Source organism: Sminthopsis crassicaudata, chromosome 3, assembly GCF_048593235.1.
Source record: "Sminthopsis crassicaudata isolate SCR6 chromosome 3, ASM4859323v1, whole genome shotgun sequence".
In the NCBI taxonomy this organism is placed as follows: domain Eukaryota; kingdom Metazoa; phylum Chordata; class Mammalia; order Dasyuromorphia; family Dasyuridae; genus Sminthopsis; species Sminthopsis crassicaudata.
This window is the reverse complement of record NC_133619.1, coordinates 357,406,188-357,427,959: the sequence shown is the minus strand read 5'-3', so window position 1 is coordinate 357,427,959 and position 21,772 is coordinate 357,406,188. Positions and strand designations below refer to the sequence as shown.

The window sequence follows — 21,772 nt, the reverse complement described above, 5'->3', positions numbered from 1 at the left end:
TGTCTGTGTCATAAGAGGAGTTTGGTAGGACTCCTTCATTCCCTATTTTTTCAAATAGTTTATATAGCATTGAGGCTAATTGTTCTTTAAATGTTTGGTAGAATTCACATGTAAATCCATCTGGTCCAGGGCATTTTTTCCTGGGGAGTTGATTAATAGCTTGTTCTATTTCTTTTTTCTGAAATGGGACAATTTAAGCAATTTATTTCCTCCTCTGTTAATCTAGGAAGCCTATATTTTTGGAGGAAGTCATCCATTTCACTTAAGTTATCAAATTTATTGGCATAAAGTTGGGCAAAGTACCTCCTTATTATTTCTCTAATTTCCTCTTCATTGGGGGAAAGATCCCCCTTTTCATTTGTAAGACTAACAATTTGATTTTCCTCTTTCTTTTTTCTGATCAGATTTACCAAAGGTTTATCTATTTTATTGGTTTTTTCATAAAACCAACTCTTGGTTTTATTTATTAATTCAATAGTTTTTTTTTTACTTTCAATATTATTGATTTCCCTTTTAATTTTTGTATTTCAAGTTAAATTTTTGGTTGGGGGTTTTTAATTTGGTCTTTTTCTAGCCTTTTAAGTTGCAAGCCCAGTTCGTTAATCTTCTCTTTCTCTATTTTCTTCAAATAAGCCTTTAAAGATATAAAATTTCCCCTTATTACTGATTTAGATGCATCCCACAGATTTTGGTATGATGTCTCATCATTGTTATTATCTTGGGTGAAATTATTAATGGTTTCTATAACTTGCTCTTTCACCCAGTCATTCTTTAAGATGAGATTATTCAGTTTCCAATTACTTTTTGGTCTATTTATCCCTAACTTTTTACTGAATGTAGCTTTTATTGCATTGTTGTCTGAGAAGAAGGCATTTATTATTTCTGCCTTCCTACATTTAATTTTGAGATCTTTATGTCCTAATATATGGTCAATTTTTGTATAGGATCTATGAACTGCTGAGAAGAAAGTATATTCCTTTCTATTGCCCTTCAGTTTTCTCCAAAGGTCTATCATACCTAGTTTTTCTAATGTTCTATTTACTTTTTTAATTTCTTTCTTGTTTGTTTTGTGGTTTGATTTGTCTAAATCTGAAAGTGCAAGGTTGAGATCTCCCACTATTATAGTTTTACTGTCTATTTCTTCTTGCATCTCTCTTAACTTTTCCTTTAGAAAGTTAGATGCTATACCACTTGGTGCATATATGTTTAGTATCGATATGGCTTCATTATTTATGCTACCTTTCAGCAGGATATAGTTTCCTTCCTTATCTCTTTTAATTAGATCAACTTCTGCTTTTGCTTGATCTGAGATAAGGATAGCTACCCCTGCTTTTTTGGCTTTACTTGAAGCATAATAGATTCTGCTCCAACCTTTTACCTTTACTCTATATGTATCTCCCTGCTTTAAGTGAGTTTCCTGTAAACAACATATTGTAGGGTTCTGATTTTTGATCCAGTCTGCTATCCGTCTCCACTTGGTGGGAGCATTCATCCCATTCACATTTACGGTTAAAATTACTAATTCTGTATTTCCTGCCATCATATTATCCCCAGATTATGCTTTTTCCCTTGACCCCCCTGAACCCCTTCCCCAATATTTAATTTATAGACCCCCCTTGTGACGCACAGCCCTCCCTTTTTTTTTTAGTATCCCTCCCCCCTCCCTCCATGTCCCTTCCCTTATTCTCCTTTTCCTTTTCCCTTTTCCTCTCCCCCCTTTTAATGAGGTGAGAGAGAATTCTCTGAAAAACAAATATGACTATTATTTACTCTTTGAGCCTCTTCTGATGAGAGTAAGATTTACACAATGATTCTCCCCCTCTCTAAATTCCCTCTGATATGGTGCATTTTCTATGCCTCTTCCTGGGATGTAGTTTCCCTCTTTTTATCACACCCTCCCCTTTTTCTGATACTACCCCCTTCCCTTTACTATACCCCCTCTTTTTTTTTTCCTTTTATATCAGTGAAATCAAATTATCCATGCATACTTTCTATATACCCACAACAGAGTTACAGTTCTCAAGGGTTCTGTGTACATTTTTCTGTTTCTCTTCAGTCTTGTGGATGTAGATCAAATTTTTTGTTTAAGTCTGGTTTTTTTTCTTAGAAACATGTGGAATTCCTCTATTTCATTGAATGATCATCTTCTTCCATGGAAAAAGATGCCAAACTTAGCTGGGTAGTTTATTCTTGGTTACAATCCTTGATCTTTTGCCTTTCAGAATATCAGGTTCCAGGCCCTTCTATCTTTTAATGTGGAGGCAGCCAGATCTTGTGTGACCCTTATTGTGGCACCTTGGTATTTAAATTGTTTTGTTCTAGCTCCTTGCAGGATTTTCTCCTTTGCGTGGTAATTCTGCAGCTTAGCCACAATATTCCGTGGTGTTCTTTTTTTAGGGTCTATTTCAGAAGGAGTTCAATGAATTCTTTCAACATCTACTTTCTGCTCTGTTTCTATTATCTCTGTACAGTTCTCTTTGATAATTTCCTGTAAAATAGAATCTAGGCTCTTTTTTTGGTCATAGTTTTCGGGAAGTCCAATGATCCGCAGATTATCTCTCCTAGATCTATTTTCCAGGTCTATAGATTTTCCCAGTAAGTATTTGACATTGTTCTCCAACTTCTCATTTGTTTTGTTTTGTTTGACTGATTCTTGGGTTCTCTGTGAATCATTCATTTCTATTTATTCCATCCTGACTTTTAAGGAGTTATTTTCTTCTTTCACAGTTTTTAGTTCTTTTTGTAAATGTCCAATTTCGTTTTTAAATGAATTATTTTGCTCTATTGAATTTTTTTCCATTTCCCTAATTTTTTTTTTTTTTTTGAGAATTATTTTCTTTTTCCAATTCAGAAATCTTATTTTCTTGGGACTTTTATCTTCTCCAATTCAGAAATCCTACTTTCCTGTGATTTTTTTTTACCTTTTCTAATTCACTAATTTTGTTTCCCTGCATCTCCTGTGAATTCTTTATTTTTTCCAACTCCAATTTCAGGATGTTGTTATTCCCTATCATAGCTTCCCTTTCCTTTCCCCATTTTTCTTCAAACTCTCTTAACTTTTTAATAGTCTCTTCATGGAGAGAGTTATGTGATGGGGGGCAGGAATCATTCCCCTTTAGGTTGTTATCTGCTGACTCTCTGCTGTTAATTTCCTCGGGGTTGGATACCCGCTCTTTCTCTGTGTAGAAGGAATCTATGTTTTTTTGGGGCTTCTTGCTCATACTTAAAAAATCTTTTGGGGTCTGTCCCTGGGGTAGCAAATTATTTATTTATTTATTTACCAGCTTCCTCCCAGACCGGATGGATGCAGCTGCCCCTGCGCCTGAGCTAAGAGAGAGGTCTGAGACAGAGTTCTCCACCCCCTCCCTGGAAATGCCTCAGAGGTGACCAGCACTGCTGTGCCCTGAGGGCGCTGTGTTTTAGTGGTTTCCCTGAGGTTGAGACTGAACAGCAAAGGAGACTCAAAGCCTAGCCTATGGTTCCTGGTGGGGCGTGTATGTCTGCAGCAGGTGACGTGAAAAGCCCCTGCGCTCAAACTGGGAAGTGTCTGCCAGAAAGCGCGATCCCTAGTTCAAAGGTTCCGCTTCTCTGGGACTTCCGTTCCACAGCCTCCAGCCAGCCGAGCCAGGCACTATGAGTTACCGCCCTGCCCACTCTTCAATCTCTTAACTACCCTGAGGTAAAAGCCTGGATTGCCTATGTCCCGGTGCCGAGATCTGCTGAGTAACCCCTGGGATCCGGGAAGATCCAATCTAGTTTCAAATTTTAAAGTGGCTTAGATTTCTCCTCTGATCTACTGTTTTATAAGCAGAGAAGAGCTAACAACCTGTGCCAGATTCTTTTATGTCAGTGGATTCTCTGATCCCAGAGCCCTCCCCAGCGTGACTGGCACAGTGTTCCACTACCCCACCGTCTGCACTGGCCTCTCTTCTTCCTCCCCTGGGAGCTGACCTTTCCTGCTGAAACTCCAGATCCTCTTCAGCTGCTAAGTCATACTTCCAGTTCTTGTGGATTCTATCAGTCCAACGCTATGTCTGAGGCTGATTAAATCTAGTTGGTTGTGAGGGAAGAAAGGAGCTTACACAGTGGCGTATATCTTCTTCGCCATCTTTGTTCCGCCCCCCTTGAATAAATAATTTATTTTGAACCTACTATATAGTAAGGGCTGTGCTAATATGATTCATACAACAACATAGCCAGGGCTTTTTTTTTCATAAAATTTTACTTTATGTCTGCCTTTTTTTCTTCCTGTTTACATTTTTCCACAGAAACCCACTTGTCTATGCAGAAGACTTCTAATATGTCATTATATTCTTATTTAACAGGAGACATCATTCCATGTTTAGCACTAGCTCTATTAAAAATACGTATCTAGTATATGTCACACTTCCTTTCAGTCTAATGTCCCTTGTGATAAACAGCTGCTTCCTAAAGGGTTGTCAACTTTGAAAGTATATATTTCGCATTATATTAGGATTTTTTTTTTGATTTTTTAATTTTTAAAATTTAAAATTTTTTTTTTATTTTTTTTGGGGGGGTTTCTTACTTTCTCTTTTTTATTTTTTTTATTAATTTTATAATTACAACATTTTTTTTTTGACAGTACATATGCATAGGTAATTTTTTTTTTTTAACAACATTATCCCTTGTACTCCCTTCTGTTCCGAATTTTTCCCCTCCTTCTCTCCACCCCCTCCCCTAGATGGCAGGCATTCCCATACATATTAAATATCTTATAGTATATTCTTGGTACAATATATATGTGCAGAACCAAATTTTTGTTGTTGTTGTTGTTGTTGCAAAGGAAGAATTGTATTCAGAAAGTAAAAATAATCTGGGAAGAAAAACAAAAAACAAAAAACAAAATATGCTCACAGTTTACACTCATTTCCCAGTGTTCCTTTTCTGGGTATAGCTGATTCTGTTCATCATTGATCAATTGGAATTGGATTAGCTCTTCTCTATGTTGAAGATATCCACTTCCATCAGAATACATCCTCATACAGTATCATTGTTGAAGTGTATAATGATCTCCTCGTTCTGCTCATTTCACTCATCATCAGTTGATATAAGTCTCTCCAAACCTCTCTGTATTCCTCCTGTTGGTCATTTCTTACAGAACAATAATATTCCATAACATTCATATACCATAATTTACCCAACCATTCTCCAATTGATGGACATCCATTCATTTTCCAGTTTCTAGCCACTGCAAAAAGGGCTGCCACAAACATTTTGGCACATACAGGTCCCTTTCCCTTCTTTAGTATTTCCTTGGGAAGTAGTAGCACTTCTGGATCAAAGGGTATGCACATTTTGATAACTTTTTGGGCATAATTCCAGATTGCTCTCCAGAATGTTTGGATTCTTTCACAACTCCACCAACAATGCATCAGTGTCCCAGTTTTCCCACATCCCCTCCAACATTCATCATTATTTGATCCTGTCATCTTTGCCAATCTGACAGGTGTCTAGTGGTATCTCAGAGTTGTCTTAATTTGCCTTTCTCTGATCAATAGTGATTTGGAACACTCATATGAGTGGAAATAGTTTTAATTTCATCATCTGAAAAGTGTCTGTTTATATCCTTTGACCATTTATCAATTGGAGAATGGCTTGATTTCTTATAAATTAAAGTCAATTCTCTGTATATTTTGGAGATGAGGCCTTTATCAGAACCTTTAACTGTAAAAATGTTTTCCCAATTTGTTACTTCCCTTCTAATCTTGTTTGCATTAGTTTTGTTTGTGGAAAAACTTTTTAATTTGATGTAATCAAAATTTTCTATTTTGTGATCAATAATGATCTCTAGTTCTCCTTTGGACACAAATTCCTTCCTCTTCCACAAGTCTGAGAGGTAAACTATCCTATGTTCCTCTAATTTATGATTTCATTCTTTATGCCTAAATCTTGGACCCATTTTGATCTTATCTTAGTATGTGGTGTTAAATGTGGGTCCATGCCTACTTTCTGCCATTTTATATTAGGATTTTAAGAAATACTGAGTCTAAACACAAAGTAATGAATCTTGTATCATTCCAAGTAGTTCCTGGCAAGCCAGTAGATAGATATTTCTGTTGGAATTAGGCATATCAACTTGTTAAATGATTCTTAATGCTGGTTATGTTAATTCATGCTTTATTAATACAGTCACTTTGGTTATACAGATTTCCTTAGAAATTTCAAAGAAGGACATATAGCATAATGAAGCATGGGAATACTGAGGGAAAATGGTTGTATGTCAATATATAAAGGAATCCGGATCTCTCCTGAACACCCCAGCAAATCTTTAAATATGCACCAGAAACCAATGGTAAAAATAATATGATATATTAATTAAATAAAAATTATTATATAGCTATTATGTGCCAGACACTGTGCTATATATTAGGGATTTATTAAAAAAAAAAATTAGGAAACCCCTGCCCTCAAGGAACTCACAGCCTGATTGGCTAAACAACATATAAAAAGAAAAATGGAAAAAAAAAAAAAAAAAAAAAAAAGGGTGAGAGATGTTACCCAATGAGGAGCAAAAGGAGAAAGGGTCATAATAAAGTCCTGTAGTCAGGGTGGGAAGTGGTCTGAGGTTTTGAGACTTTTGGGTCAATTTTATTTTTTAGAATGTTGAATTTTTGGAGGAAAGCAGATGGGTAAGAAATGATAAGGAGAATTCCCTGGGTGTTCTCTTTAAATTGTGAAGGATCAGGGAGAAGCTCCCAGACATCCATCCTCATCCAGAGGAAAGAAGACCAAGGTCCTGAAAAAGGAATGAAAATCAGCTGTAAACTTTTTAATCCAGGTTAGAACTAGAAAAAATAGCCTTGTAGAATTCTTGAACAGAGATAAAATCAGAATAAATTGATGATGCAGTGTAAATCAACCATGTCTAGAAGAATACTGACCCAGAGCAATTTCAGGATCTTTTTGACTCCATGATGAAAACAGTAAACAAGAGGAATTAACAGAATCACAAAAAGAGACTATTCTAAGTAGCACCAAACAGAAAACAGTCTAGTGCCCCAGAGATAATAGGAGATAGTGGAGGAACAGCATTTAAGTAATCCTTGCCCTACCCACCATCTAGTAATCCCAGGCCCAGTGCAGCTTCTTGATCACTGGGACTTGAATCACCGAGCACAATACTAGATAATTCTTTCATAAAATTATACCTAGTCCTAATTACTACACTGAGGACCAAGTAAGTCCTGCTCATACTGCCCAGGTATATGGGAATGGAATTTAACCTAAGCATAAGCTACTGATGCAGAAAAAGAAATGAAGATATGAGTAAACAGAACATTATACCAAATACAAAGGAATTGCCCAAGGAGTAAAGTCAGAAGAAGAGAATAATAATATAATAAATCCAAGTAAATCATGTAGAAAAAAGAATGTCTTATCCACAAGAACTACCTAAATCGCTGGAATAAATGAAGCAAAACATATATTACTTAAAAAAATCAGAATGGAACATAGATAAAACAATTTATCAATGAGATAAGAAGAAATATTAAAATTAAATCAAAATGTTGATTCCTGTTTACAGGAAACAATTAAAGAAATTTAATATTTAACAAAAATGGATATAGAAGAGTCCCAGAAGAGATAGCTTAAATATCAATAGACAACCTGAAAGATCAGATAACAGACATTGGTCATTATATTAAAGCTGGACTTTGAAGTAAAAAAAAAAAAAAAAAAAAAAAAAACAAGAAAAGCAAAACTTAGTTTTACATCACATCTCTGATACTTACTAATAATATGATTATGGGTAAGTATCTCTTGTGCAAATTGAGGCTAATCACATCTGTAGAAGTATTCTTTAAAAATTGTTGTAAAGTCTAACTACAACTGGGGCAGATAGCACAGTGGACAGTCACAGTGGACCTAGTGACAAGAAGACCTGAATTAAAATCTGACTTCAGAGATATATTAGTTTTGTGACCCTGGGAAAGTTATCTAACCTATTTTGCCTCAGTTTCTTCATTTATAAAACCATTGGAGAAGAAATGGCCAATCCCTCTAATATCTTTGCCAATAAAACCTCAAATGGAGTCACAAAAAATTGGACATGACCAAAACTACTGAGCAACAACAATAAGAACCTATGGTTTTTAAGACTTCTCAAACTTTAAAATACTATATAGATATCAATTATTATGAAGTTTCATAACCACTTCTTATCAGAGTAGTGGTAATGACTGCTTTCACCCCTTATCCTTTTTAGGTCTTGCCAAGCTGTGGATTGGTCCCAATGTGACTCCATCCTGCACCCAAATTGATAAATAGATTCCACTAGTTGCCTAGAGAATCATACCTGAAGCATTATTCAGACTTTCACAGCTATTATTAGAACTACTGAGGGGATATATAAAAAATTCCCCTTTAGGGAAAGTTACTACTAAAGTAAAATGAGAAAATTGGAAGAGGCAATAAGAATCATTGCTCCAGTGAGAATATTGAGATGGCTAGTGTGTTAACTCACTTAGGTGGTGTCTGAAAAATGGAAGTTATCTCTAAACCAAACATTTTAGTGTTCCCAACATCTCTGCCACTTACTATCTATGCGACCTTGGGGTCTTAACCTTTCTTAATTCAATTTCCTTAGTTTCAAAATGGGAAAGATATTATATTATTGTATTCTTTACCTCAAAGACTTATTATGAGGATAAAATAAACTATTATATTTAAAGTGATCTAGAAATGTAAGATAATCCTATTGGTACAAGGCAAAGCAGCTTGATACAAAACAAAGTTACAATTTTTATGTATCCAGCAAATTTTTTTATCTATCTTAGAAGAATGCTTTCTATTATTTGGAGATAGTACTTTAGCAATGAATTCTCTTCACCTTGTACATTTGTTTTAAGAAATAGACCATTACCATATAACTCCTGGGTATTGTGGGACCTCCCCAACCCATCATGAACTTATAAACAAAACAGATGTTGAAATAGATCATACAATTCATCAGCAGTCTTGATTCAACTTTCCTGAGTCACAGAATTTAACATAAAAGTTACAGTAAGCAAGGTTCTAGAATGCGTATGTAGGACAGGATTAGAACCATCAGGTAATATCAGACAGATTGAGGTCATCAAATTCTGGTTTCTTTGCTTCTGTATTAAGCTTTATCTCTGTACCATGCTGATTGTGACCTAGAAAATGATGATACATCAGAATCTGGTTTTATAAGAGAAGGGACTTGGAGAACAGGAAATCATATCTGATCCAGGGAAATAAATTAAAGGCATCAATATGGGACATAGGAAGTTGGGTTTTGAGACTGAACACTCCATTGATAAAAAGGAATATATTTTTCTAATTACTCTGTCTGTATTGAATCTGACATTTTCCTTTGTAAATGTCACCACAGTTTTCCCTAACTGGACTCTCATGGCCCAAATTGATCCAAAATTTTACAGGTAAGCAAAATCTATAAGGTCAGGATCCAAACAAGAATTTGACAAATTCACCTAACTTATTTGGTTAATAATTGTCTACTCCCCTTCTAAGATTCTAACTAGCTTTGGATCAAATTGATATAGTCCAATTCATAGTTGCTACAAAGATATCTACATATCTTCAGTTTGGAACAAAAAATAGATGAATCCTTTCGGTAACTTAGACCTTGAGATGGTATACTTACTGTATCTTTGATTAAAGATGGCCCTTAATCTACTGGGAAGGGATTCCCAACCTCCCACCAGTACTGCAGTGCTTGCCAGCCCTTCCACCTTTCATTCCAACAAAGATACCCTGTGTCTATTAATAGGTTATTCAATGCTAATCTAAATTTAGCAAGGATCCTTCCATTTGAAATATATGCTCCCATGTAAGTCTGATTCCTCAAAGGTCAAGTTGTTTATTGAAGATTAAGCACTAGGGGATGCCAAATAATGTGCCATTGATTTGGGCTTCATTCACATCCATGGAACACCTTTTTAGACAAGTCATAACTTTCTTATCCTAGAGCCAGCTGGTACTAGATAGAAAAAATGTGAGAGGAAGGAAATACTATCCAATTAACTGTTTATTTTTTCCATCTGCCCTGGAAGTTCCCAGGAGAAAAATAACAGAGAACAAGGGGCAACTTTGAAAGAGAAGTCTGTTAGGAACATTTTGAGATTCAGTCAGGCTTCCCCTCTCCTATCTATTGCCTGCTGTGTTTGTAACGAGGGTTAGTGATGCCTGTTAAGTGAGTTGTAGACACAACTTTAGAACATTTAATTGTTCCTTTATATCTTCTTTATGTTGTATATATCAAAAACTGTCAATATTTGAATTAGGAAAGCTCCTATTTATCCCTGGGGTCTAGAAGGGAGCACTGGCAAACTGTCATTAGCTCTAAAATGAATGATGATTTCTCAGACAAGCTTTCTATCTCTGTCATTCTAGATACTGAATATAATTTTGGCATAATAAACAAAAATATGTTTACATGCGTAGAGGCATTAATTGATGAACAAATGAATCAATTAATGAATACACTCACAACAAAATCTAAAATTTCTAAGAATATATTACAATTCTATCAGTTGAACATGAAGCTAAAAAGTCATCCTTGGCTACTCCTTTCCCTCTGCCTTCATATTTAAGTATTGTCAGTTCTTGTCAAAAATACTTCTAAAGAATCTTTGCGTTCTGTTTCCTTCTCTCCACCCATAAGTCTCCACAGCAAAACAAGGTATCACCACCTCTCTCTTGTAATATTGCAAATTCCATATAAATTTGTTTCCCTACCTTAATTTTTATGCTATCCAATATAGATTCCACACAGCTGCCAAGCTGATAAATGTAAAGAAAAGGTATGGTCATGTCATTTCTTTGTTCCCTCTTACTTTTTAAATAAAATTCAAAAACTTTTGCCATGTAAAACACTTTCCAATTTGTGCCCAGGCTACCTGTCTAGGCATATTGGACATCTCTTTCCTTCATAGTTTGATGCAGTGAAAATAGTAATGATTTTGTTGTTTCAGGACTTGAATTTATATACAATCTCTGATGTATAACCTTGGGTAAAATATCTAGCCTTCTCAGGTTGGAGGTTTCAGGTCTCAGTGTGAAAGAGAAGGTTAGGTCAGAAAATCTCTGCAGTTCTTTCTAGCTCTATATCTGTGATTTCTATTCAATGACATAAAATATTCTAGTTACTTGTCTAATTCCTTGCACAAAAAATATCACCTCTTCCCACTGTGCCTTTTCATAGGCTGACTTCTATTAGTGAAAAACACTCCCAATTGAGTTTCTTAATATTCCTAACTTCCTTCAATTCTCAGTTCAATGTTACTGCTCAGGTGTTTTTGCCCTCCATCTCTTCATTTCCAGCCAAATTACTAGAATTCTGTCTAATTACAGAATTGTCATCTTCTTCAAATGGTATATGACCTCATTGAGGGCGGGTGCTAATGCATTTTTTGCCTTTATATCCTATAATGCATAACACACCATAGATGTTAAAGAAATGCCAGTTGAATGCTCAATTATATGAATATAGGAATGGATCTAATTTTAAGGATATTTATGTTGAAAAACACTTGTCCCCAGTACAATATAAGGCATAATTTAAATTTTGTTTTTTGCAGTCTGACTACACTTACAGTAGTGATTCACACATTTTTGACATTTGGATTTGATTTCGTAATGTATTCTATTTTCTAAACTTCCCACAATTTTTCTAACATATGAAGTAGCTAAAAGGTGGAGGTGGGGGGAGGTAGCCTAGCATTGTAGATAAAGTTTTAGATAGGGTGGAAAGGACCCTCTTCCAAAATTTGTCTCTAATTTCTACCAGCTTTAGGTGAAAAGGAAGTAACAACTACTCTGAGAATGCTTCTTCACTGGCAAAATGGGGATACTAATACCTGTACTACTATCTCACAGGATGAACTATAAGGCTCTAATGAAATGCGAAATGTGAAATTTAAAACCTTATTGAACATGGATCTAAGATCTTACTATGTGTATATATGTGTGTTATTGTTATACTGTTATACTGTGTGTTATACTGTTAAGTGATACAAAGAGAAAAGGCATTAACTTTAGACTCAGAGAACTTCTGTAGGATTCATCTTTCTCATCTGTAAAAAAAAAATGTTTTAGACTAAAGGTTTCTGGAGTCATTTCCAACTTTAACTAAGTTCTATATTTTTCTCCTTTCTCTTTCCTCTCTCCTCCCCAACACAGCAAACAATCTGATATAGTTTATACATGTATAATCATGTTAAACATATTTCCATATTAAGCATGCTGTCAGAGGAGAATCAGAACAAAAGAAAAAAAATAGAAAGAAAAATAAACAGAAATAAAAAAAGGAAAAATAATATGCTTCTATCTGAATTAAGACTCCACAGTTCTTTCTTTGGATGTAGATAGTATTTTCCATTATGCGTCTTTGGAATTATCTTTGATCATTGTATTTCTAAGAAGAGCTAAGTTGACCATAGTTTATTATCACAGGATATGGTTGTTATTGTGTACAATGTTCTTCTGGTTCTATTCATTTCACTAAGCATTGATATATTTAAATCTTTCCAGATTTTTTCTTTAAATCCATCAGCTCATCATTTGTTATAGAATAATAGTATCCAACGGTATTCACATACACAAGTCTTCATCATTCCTCAATTGATGGACATTCCCCAATTTCCAATTCCTTGCCAATGCAAAAAGAGCAGCTATAAATATTTTTGTGCACATCAATCATTTTCTCTTTTTTATAATCTCTTTGGCATACATACCTAGTAATAATGTTGCTGGATTAAAGGAAGTATACAATTTTATAGATTAAATTGGTCTCCAGAATGGTTGGATCAGTTCACAATACCACTAACTACATTAATAGCCATATTTTATGTTTTAATATTTTTTAATATTCTTAATTTTTTTATGTTTTAATATTCTTAATTTTCTTTTTCTATAATGTAAGCCAATCTGACAGGTGTGAGGTGATACCCTAGGATTGTTTTAATTTGCATTATGTAATTAATATTTATTTACAATATTTTATATGACTGAAAATAAGTTTAATTTCCTCATCTGAAAACTGCCTGTTCACATCCTTTAGCCATTAATCAATTGGGGAATGAATTGTGTTCTTACACATTTGACTGAGTTCTCTATATATCTGAGAAATTTTTATCAGAAATATTGTTTGTAAAAACAGGTTGTAAAAAATAGTGGTGATAATGGGCATCCTTATTTTATCCTTGTTCTTACTAGAAAACTTTCTAGCTTATGTTCACTACATATACTGTTTTCTGCTGGTTTTGGAAAGATATAGATTATCATTTTAAGGTTTGAAAGAAAAAAATCAAAATATTTTTAAAAATCAAATGAGAGATTTTGAGAAAAAACAAAAAAAAAATAAGAACAATTCAAGAAAACAAGAAGATTATGGGGGAAAAAATCAACCAACTAGAAAAGGAGATCCAGAATCTTAAAGAAGAAAACAAAAACAAAAACAAAAACAAAAACAAAAACAAAAACAAAAAACTCCAAAACTAGAATTCAGTATTGTGGAATCTATTTGGAAAAATGAGGAAACAAGGAGTCCTACCAGATTCCTTTTATGACACACATATGATGCAGATACCTGAACCAAGTAGAGAAAAAATATATATAGACTAATTGCCCTAATGAATATTGAGGCAAAAATATTAAATAAAAATATTAGTAAAAATATTACAGCAAGTTATCATCAAGATAAATACCATGGTGCCAAGGAAAATTTATACTAGGAATGCAGGGCTGATTCAATATTAGGAAAACTATTAGCATGACTGATTATATTAAAAAACAAACCAATAGAAATCATATAGTCATCTCAATAGATGTAGAAAAAGCATTTGACAAAATACAATACCTATACCTATTAAACAACTTGAGAGTATAGGAATAAATGGAGTTTTCTTTAAAATACTTAAAATAGCATCTATTTAAAACTATCAGCAAATATCATATGTAATGGGGACAAATAGAACCATTCCCAATAAGATCAAGAGTGAAACAAGGTTGCCTACTACCATTGCTAATCAGTATTGTATTAGAAATATTAGTTTTGGCAATAAGAGAAGAAAAAGAGATTAAAGGAATTAGAGTAGGTCATGAGGAAATCAAATTACCACTTTTTGCAGATGATATCCCAATAAGATCAGGAATGAAACAAGGTTGCCCACTATCACTGTTGCTATTCAGTATTATATTAGAAACATTAGCTTTGGCAATAAGAGAAGAAAAGGAGATTAAAGGAATTAGAGTAGGAAATCAAATTACCACTTTTTGCAGATGATATGATGGTATACTTACAGAATTCTAGAGGATCAACTAAAAAAGTACTAGAAACAATTCACAACTTTAGCAAAGTAACAGGATATAAAATAAGTCTAAATAAATCATCAACATTTCTCTATGTTGTTAATAAAGTTCAGCAAGAAGAAAAACAAAGAGAAATTTCATTTAAAATTACTGTAGACAATATAAAATATTTGGCAGTCTATCTGCCAAGACCAAGTCAGGATCTATATGAATACAATTACAAAACAAGTGCTATTGGGTAAGCTAAACTAATATAATGAAAATGACAATTCTACCTAAATCAATCTACTTATGCATTGCCATACCAATCAGATTCCCAAGAAATTATTTTGAAGAGATAGAAAAAAACAAACAATTCTTCATCTGGAATTACAAAAGATCAAGAATTTTAAGGAATTAATGAGAAAAATACAAATTTAGGTGGCCTACCTATGCCAGAGCTAAAACTATGTTATCAAGCATCAGTTATCAAAACCATTTGGTGCTGACTAAGAAATTGAGTAGTTGATTAGTGGAATAGATTAGGTTCACAAGACACAGTATTCAATGACTATAGTAATGTAGTTTTTGATAAACTCAAAGACCTCAGCTTCTGGGGTTAAGAATTCACTATTTAACAAAATATTGCTGGGAAAATTGGAAAAATAGTGTGATAAAAACTAGGCATTAATCAACACTTAATACCCTATACCAAGATAAGGTCAAAATGGGTTCATGATTTAATCATGAAGAGTGACACTATAAGCAAATTAAAAGAGCAAAGAATAGTTTACCTCTCAGATTAGTGGAGAAGGAAGGAATTTGGTCAAAGAAGAACTAGAGCATGTTATAGAACACAAAATGGTTAGTTTTGATCATATCTATATCTATATCTATATCTATATCTATATCTATATCTATATCTATATCTATCTATATATATGTAAAAGTTAAAAAGTTTTTGTACAAACAAAATTGTCATTCAAGATTAGAAGGAAAGCAATAAATTTGGAAAAAAAATACATTCAAGAGTTCAGATAAAGGCCTCATTTCTAAAATATATAGATAATTGACTCAAATTAAAAGAATGCCAGGCATAACTGATAAATAGTTAAAGGGTATGAACAGACAATTTTCAGATGAAGAAATTAAAACCATTTCTAATCATGAAAAAGTGCTTATAATCATTATTGATCTATTGATCACTATTTGATCAGAGAAATGCAACTCTCAGAGAAATGATAACTCTAAGGTACCACTACATGCCTTTTAGATTGGCTAAGATGACAAGAAAAGATAACTATGAATATTGGAGGGAATATGGGAAAACTAGGACACTAATACATTGTTGATGGAATTGTGAACTGATCCAACTATTCTGGAGAGCAATATGGAACTATGGCCAAAAGGCTATAAATCTGTGAATACACTTTGATCTAACAATGTCTCTATTGTAACTGTATCTCAAAGAGATCATAAAAAAGCAAAATGACCTACAAGTGTAAAAATGTTTGTAGCAGACCTTTTTTTGTAGTGACAAAGAACTGGAATCTGAGTGGATGCCCATCTGTTGGAAAGGGGCTGAATACATTATGGTATATGAATGTCATAGAAAAATAAACAGGATGATTACAGAAGAGATTTACCATGAACTGATGCTATGTGAAGTGAGTAGCACCAAAGAACCTTTTACACCGAAATAGCAAGATTATATGATGAACTATTCTGATGGAGGTGGCTCTTTTCAACAATGATATGATTCAGGCTAGTTCCAATGGTCTTTTGACAGAGGGAGATATCTGGACTCAGAAAGAAATTTGTGGGAGCTGAATGCAATCACAGCATAGTGTTTTCACTTTCTTGTTTTAGTGTGCTTGAAGTTTGTTTTGTTTGTCATTTTCCCCCCTTTTGATCTGGTTTTTCTTGTGCAGCATGAAAATAATTGTGGAGATGTATATGGAAATATTGCACATGTTTAACATATATTGGATTATTTGCCATCTAAGAGAGAAGGGGGAGGAAGGAAGGGAGAAAAAAAATTTTGGAACACAAGGTTTTACAAGGATGAATGTTGAAAACTATGCATGTGTTTTGAAAATAAAAAGCTTTAAAAGGGGGGGGGGACTAAAATTGGGCAAAGGGAAGCCATAGAAGTTATGAGACCAGTTAAGTTGGAAGGTTAGCAGAAAATGTCTATGACACCAGAGTGGGAGTCCATTGTGCACTACACCAGATTCCTAGAAGGATCTCTAAAAACAGTTGCACAATAAAACTGAAGTTTAGGACAGTACACTCCCTACTCTGGAAACAAAATTCTACTTTAACAAAGAGTTAAAAGCAGAGTAATAGGCTAGGAAAATGAGCAGAAAACAAAAAAATGTATATTTCTGAACATTGAAAGTTATTATGATGACTCAAAGGAAGCTCAAAACAGTTAGAAGGATGATAACAAAGTCAAAACTCCTACATCCAAAACCTCCAAGAAAAATAAGCATTGGGCTCAGACCACAGAAGAACTCAAAAAGGATTTTGAAAATCAAATAAGAGAGAGAAAGAAAAATTAGGAAAAGTATTGAGAACTGTGCAAAAGGAAATGCAAAAAGCTAATGAGAAGATGAATACCTTAAAAAGCAAAATTAACCAATTGGGAAAGGAGGAACTAAAACTCACCGAGGAAAATGATTCCTTAAAAATTAAAATTGAGTAAGTGGAATCAAATAACTTTATGAGAAATCAAGACACAATAAAGTAAAACCAAAAAAAAAAAAAAAAAAAAGAAAAGAAAAAAAAATTTAAAACTGTGAAATACCTCATTGGAAAAACAACAACTGACCTGGAAAATAAGAGTTGAGATAATTTAAAAATTATTGGTCTACCTAAAAGTCATGATCAAAAAAAGAGTCTGGAAATCATTTTTCAAATAAATTATCAAGGAAAACTGTCTTGATGTTTTAGAACAAGAGAATAAAAATAAAAATTGAAAGAATACACCAAGCATTGCCTGAAAGAGATCCCAAAATGAAAACTCTCAGGAATATTATATCAAATTCTGGAACTCCCAGGTCAGAGAGAAAATAATGCAAGCAGACTGAAAGAAACAATTCAAGTATAGTGAAGCCACAGTCAGGATAACACAAGATTTTTAAGTTTCTACCTTAAAGGATTGGAGATTTTAGAATATGATCTCCTATATTACGAAGAGCAAAGGAACTAGGATTGAAAACCTAGGATGAAAATCAAGAATCACATACCCAACAAAATGGAGCATAATCCTTCAGTGGAAAATGTGGTCATTCCATGAAATAGAGGATTTTCAAGTATTTGTAAAGAAAAGACCAGAGCTAAATGGAAAATTTGATTTTTAAATATGGGACTCTGGAGAAGCATAAGGAGGTAATTAGAAACATGTTATCCTAATGGATTAAATAAGGTTTATCTGTTTATGTTTCTACATGGGAGGGTAATACTTGTACCTCAGAACTTTTTCATTATTATGGCTGTTAGGGGTATAGATAAAGGCCACAGGTGTGAGTTAACTATAAAGGAATAATCTCTCTTTTTTTTTTTTTATGATAAAATTAAGGAGTAAAGGGGAATATACTGAGAGAAAGGAAAAGGAAGAAGTGAAATGGTACAAACTATCTGACATAAAAAAGACACAAGAAAAAAGTTTTATAGTAGGGGGAGAGAGGGAGAGAATGAATCTTATTATCATCAGAATTGGCTCAAAGAAGAAATAACATACATAGTAAGGTATAGAAATTTATCTTACTCTGCAGGAAAATAGGAGGGGAATAGGATGTGAAAAGGGGAGGAAGATGATAAAAGAAAGTGTATATTGAGGGAGGGAGTGTTTAATACCATAATACTTTTGAGGAGGGACAGGGTAAAAGGAGAAAGAATAAATGCGGAGGAAATAGAGTTTGCCATAGTAATTATAAAAAGAATTTCAAAGCAAGTTTCTCTGATAAGGCCTCATTTTCAAACACAGAGAGAATGGAATTAAATTTACAAAAATAAATAAATAAATAAATAACTCATGCCCCAATTGATAAATGATCCAAAGATATGACCTGTGCCTAAAGGGTGATAAATTTGACCTAACAGTACCACTACTTGTCATGAATACCAAAAGGGATTTGGGAAAAAAGAGAAAAATAACATATATATGCAAAAATATTTATAATAGCTCTCTTCTATGGGCAAAAAAAAAAATTGGAAAATGTGGGGATGCCCATCAATTGGGAAATGGCTTGATAAATTGTGGTGTTTGTATATGATCGAATATTATTGTTCTATGGGAAATGATGAGTAGGATGCTCTCAGGAGAAAAAAAAAAAAAACCCTGGAAAGTTCTCCATGAATTCAAGCAAAGTGAAATGTACTGTATGGAAAGTAATAGCAAATGTCATGAAAAGATCAATTGTGAATAATTTATTCTCAGTGATACAATCACCCACAACTACTCTGATGAACTTGTGATGAAAAATTCTATCCACACCCAGAGAAGGAATTGATTATGTCTGAATATAGATTAAAGTATTCCTTAACTTAATATTTCTTGAGAGTTTTTATTTTCATTATGGTGGGAGACCTATGTTTTGTTTTGTTTTTTCCTCCACAACCTGGCTTTTATAGCAATGTTTGGCATAGCTTTACAAGTGGTTTCTAAATTGTGGGTACAGATAAGAGAGAGACTCTAGAATTCAAAAATTTTAAAAACAAACTTAAATAAATTATTTTAATGTAATTGGGGGAAAATATTAAACAAATAAATAAAAGTTAAAAGAAAACTGCAATACCCCAGTATTTTGAACTGGAAAACATGTGAAACAAGCAGATTTTTTTCCATTAAAAATTAAAATATTTTTTTCATAAAAGAGAAGGCATATCTATATTAAGGAATGTAGTAGATAAATGTTTTATAATACCACCTGGTTTCAATAGCATGTGTTTAGAAGAAAAAATCTTATTAGTATTTTATCTTATCTTTTTTTGTAACCTAAGAATACACACCCATATTCCATAGTAGATGTTCCATAAATATGTGTTAAATTGTTAAATATACCTAATCTTGAAGGGAAAATGGAGGCTTCTGTTCCTGATTGTTATAAAATTAATCTTTCTCCCAAACTTCTACATGCCAGAGGGCATGTTAATGAACACTAAATGCAAAGAGCAAACTTAAAAACTCACATCTGCCAATTCAACATATATTTTGACTTTCAGGATAATACTGAATGTGAAGCATGAGGAATTTAGAGGTTGCCATAATCTCTTTAATCTTGTCACAAAATGTCTCACATCTTTTTGTTCACTAATTTCAATTCAGCAATGAGCTAACCAAAATAAGTTATCGTTCCCAGTTCAGTAATATGGGGATTCATTTGCTAATATGCACTAGAAATTTCATTTGTGGAATATTTTGACCAGATTCTTGTAACATGAATTAGCTATAAACATGATGAACTATAAAGTAACACATATTGCTCCCTTATCCTCCTTGGCCTAAGGTAATTTTAAAGAAATTATTTTTAAAATCACTTTTAGAACTTTTTTTTTTTTTTTCCATTGGGGTTTTGCAAAACATGTTTTGAGTGAAGTGGAGTGGGCAGCATAGAAATCACTAGTTTTGAGAAGCTAAAACTTCATGGTACACATATTGGAATTTTAATCATTGTAATCCTCCCAACTTAAAAAAAAATGAATTGCAGTCAGAAATATATTGTTTTATGTGCTATCCATTTTCTGAATTCTGATGGAATGTAATTTCTAACCCAAAATCTTGAACTCATTGCTAAATGCTAAATTGTCTTATTTCCATGTTATGAATAAATGTAGGCAATCTCAGCATACAGTAAGCCTCTGAATGTGTGTGTGGGGGGGACAGTCTGTGTAGAAGGACATGGGAAGTTTTGGGGGACCAAGGGAGACATATTTTCCTCTTTATACATGTCGCACATCTCCTAGCAGAGAGTGGAGGGAGAGTGACAGCAGAGGTAATTCATGAATAAACAGTTATTGAATGAATGATTGATTGTTATTGCTTGGGGCTCTGTGCTGTCTTGCTGCTTTATTTTGTAACATCCCCTTCTGTTGTATTGCATTGAACAGAGGATAAGATCTGGACTGCCGTGCAGCATAACAACACAGAGCTCACTCGAGTGCGAGGGGCACATCCCAAGAGGCCCTATGTCATGTACTTTAACTACAGCAGCAGCATGGAGCAGCTGGAGGCTATGATCAACAGTGCTGAGTATTGTGAGCAGGAGGCCATTTACCATTGCAAGAAATCTCGTCTACTGAACACCCCCAGTAAGTTCTCTGCATCTTAGTTCTTTCTTTTCTTCACTATTGTTGGTTGTCTATTTAGACCTTTCAGGAGCAGGAAGGAGAATTGTTAAATCCAAGAATTATTTTCCTGTGTACCCAAGTCACAGTCCTGATTCTAATATTTACCACCTATGTGATCTTGGTTAAGCCATTTATTGCCTTTGGGTCCTTTTTTCATCTATAAAATGAGGAGATTAGTCTAGAAAACTTTTTAAGTTGTTTCTTTCTCAATGTATCACTTTCTGACTTAGAGCACATCATTTAACAATCCTTTGTGTTCCTCATTTATCACATGGGAATAATTATAAGCATATAATGTCCCTTTTGGCTCTAAATATTCAAAAGTCTTCCTAGATCTTATGTAATAACTTGTATCAAATTGCTTTGAAGTTTGTAAAGGCTTCCGTAAATTCAGGATTATATTATTTCTATGGCTACTACAAATAGGTAACAAGCTTTCACTCAAACCATTTACTGTCTTCCTTTCTGAAGTCAATTTAGGCTTATTTCATCTTTTTTTTTTTTTTTTTTTAATTTAGCAGATTTCAGGAATTAGAAACTGGGATTCACTACCAAAGAATGTATCACATTTACTATATTATAGAAGATACAGTGGAATGCTGACTTCTAATGCTTTGATGTTCCTATTAAAATGATTCTCTCTCTCATTATCCCAACCAAGGAATGCATCATGTTGGTCAAATGAAAATCCAACAGTGAATGTCAGCATTCATCAGTATAATCTATCCAGCCCATAACTCTGTTGCTTCTGGGTATATCAAAAATATTTTAGAGTCCACAATTATCAATCTTACTGTTCATATGTAATGTTAAAGATATTGCTACATGTAGAGCATTCTTGATTTGCCTTCTGGGAGAGACAAAAATGCTTACATGGCATGGTTTCTATCTTTATGGAGTTTATAATGCAAAAAGCAGATATGGCAGAAAGGTAGGTAAATAACTATTATTTCAGTATCTGCAATCCAAGAATAATTCAGAAAAAGTGCCTAAGAGCAATGTTAATGAATGGCTTTTGAGTTCAGAAAAGGAGGACATTTCAGTAACTTTCTAGAATAGATTGTTGAGGCAGGAAAGATTTCTGGAGGAGGTAACCTTTGAGTCAGACTTTAAAGAATAGGTA

General features: G+C 33.7%; 1 protein-coding gene across 3 annotated transcripts in view; it reads left to right on the top strand.

Moving 5' to 3' along the window:
- Positions 1-21,772, top strand: part of CNTNAP5 (contactin associated protein family member 5) — a 949,942-nt gene that overhangs the window by 591,994 nt on the left and 336,176 nt on the right. For all 3 annotated transcript variants that reach the window (XM_074301761.1, XM_074301760.1, XM_074301762.1), the window contains exon 13: positions 20,410-20,610. In XM_074301761.1, coding sequence (XP_074157862.1) covers positions 20,410-20,610 — 201 coding nt within the window. The remainder of the gene's footprint in view (positions 1-20,409; positions 20,611-21,772) is intronic.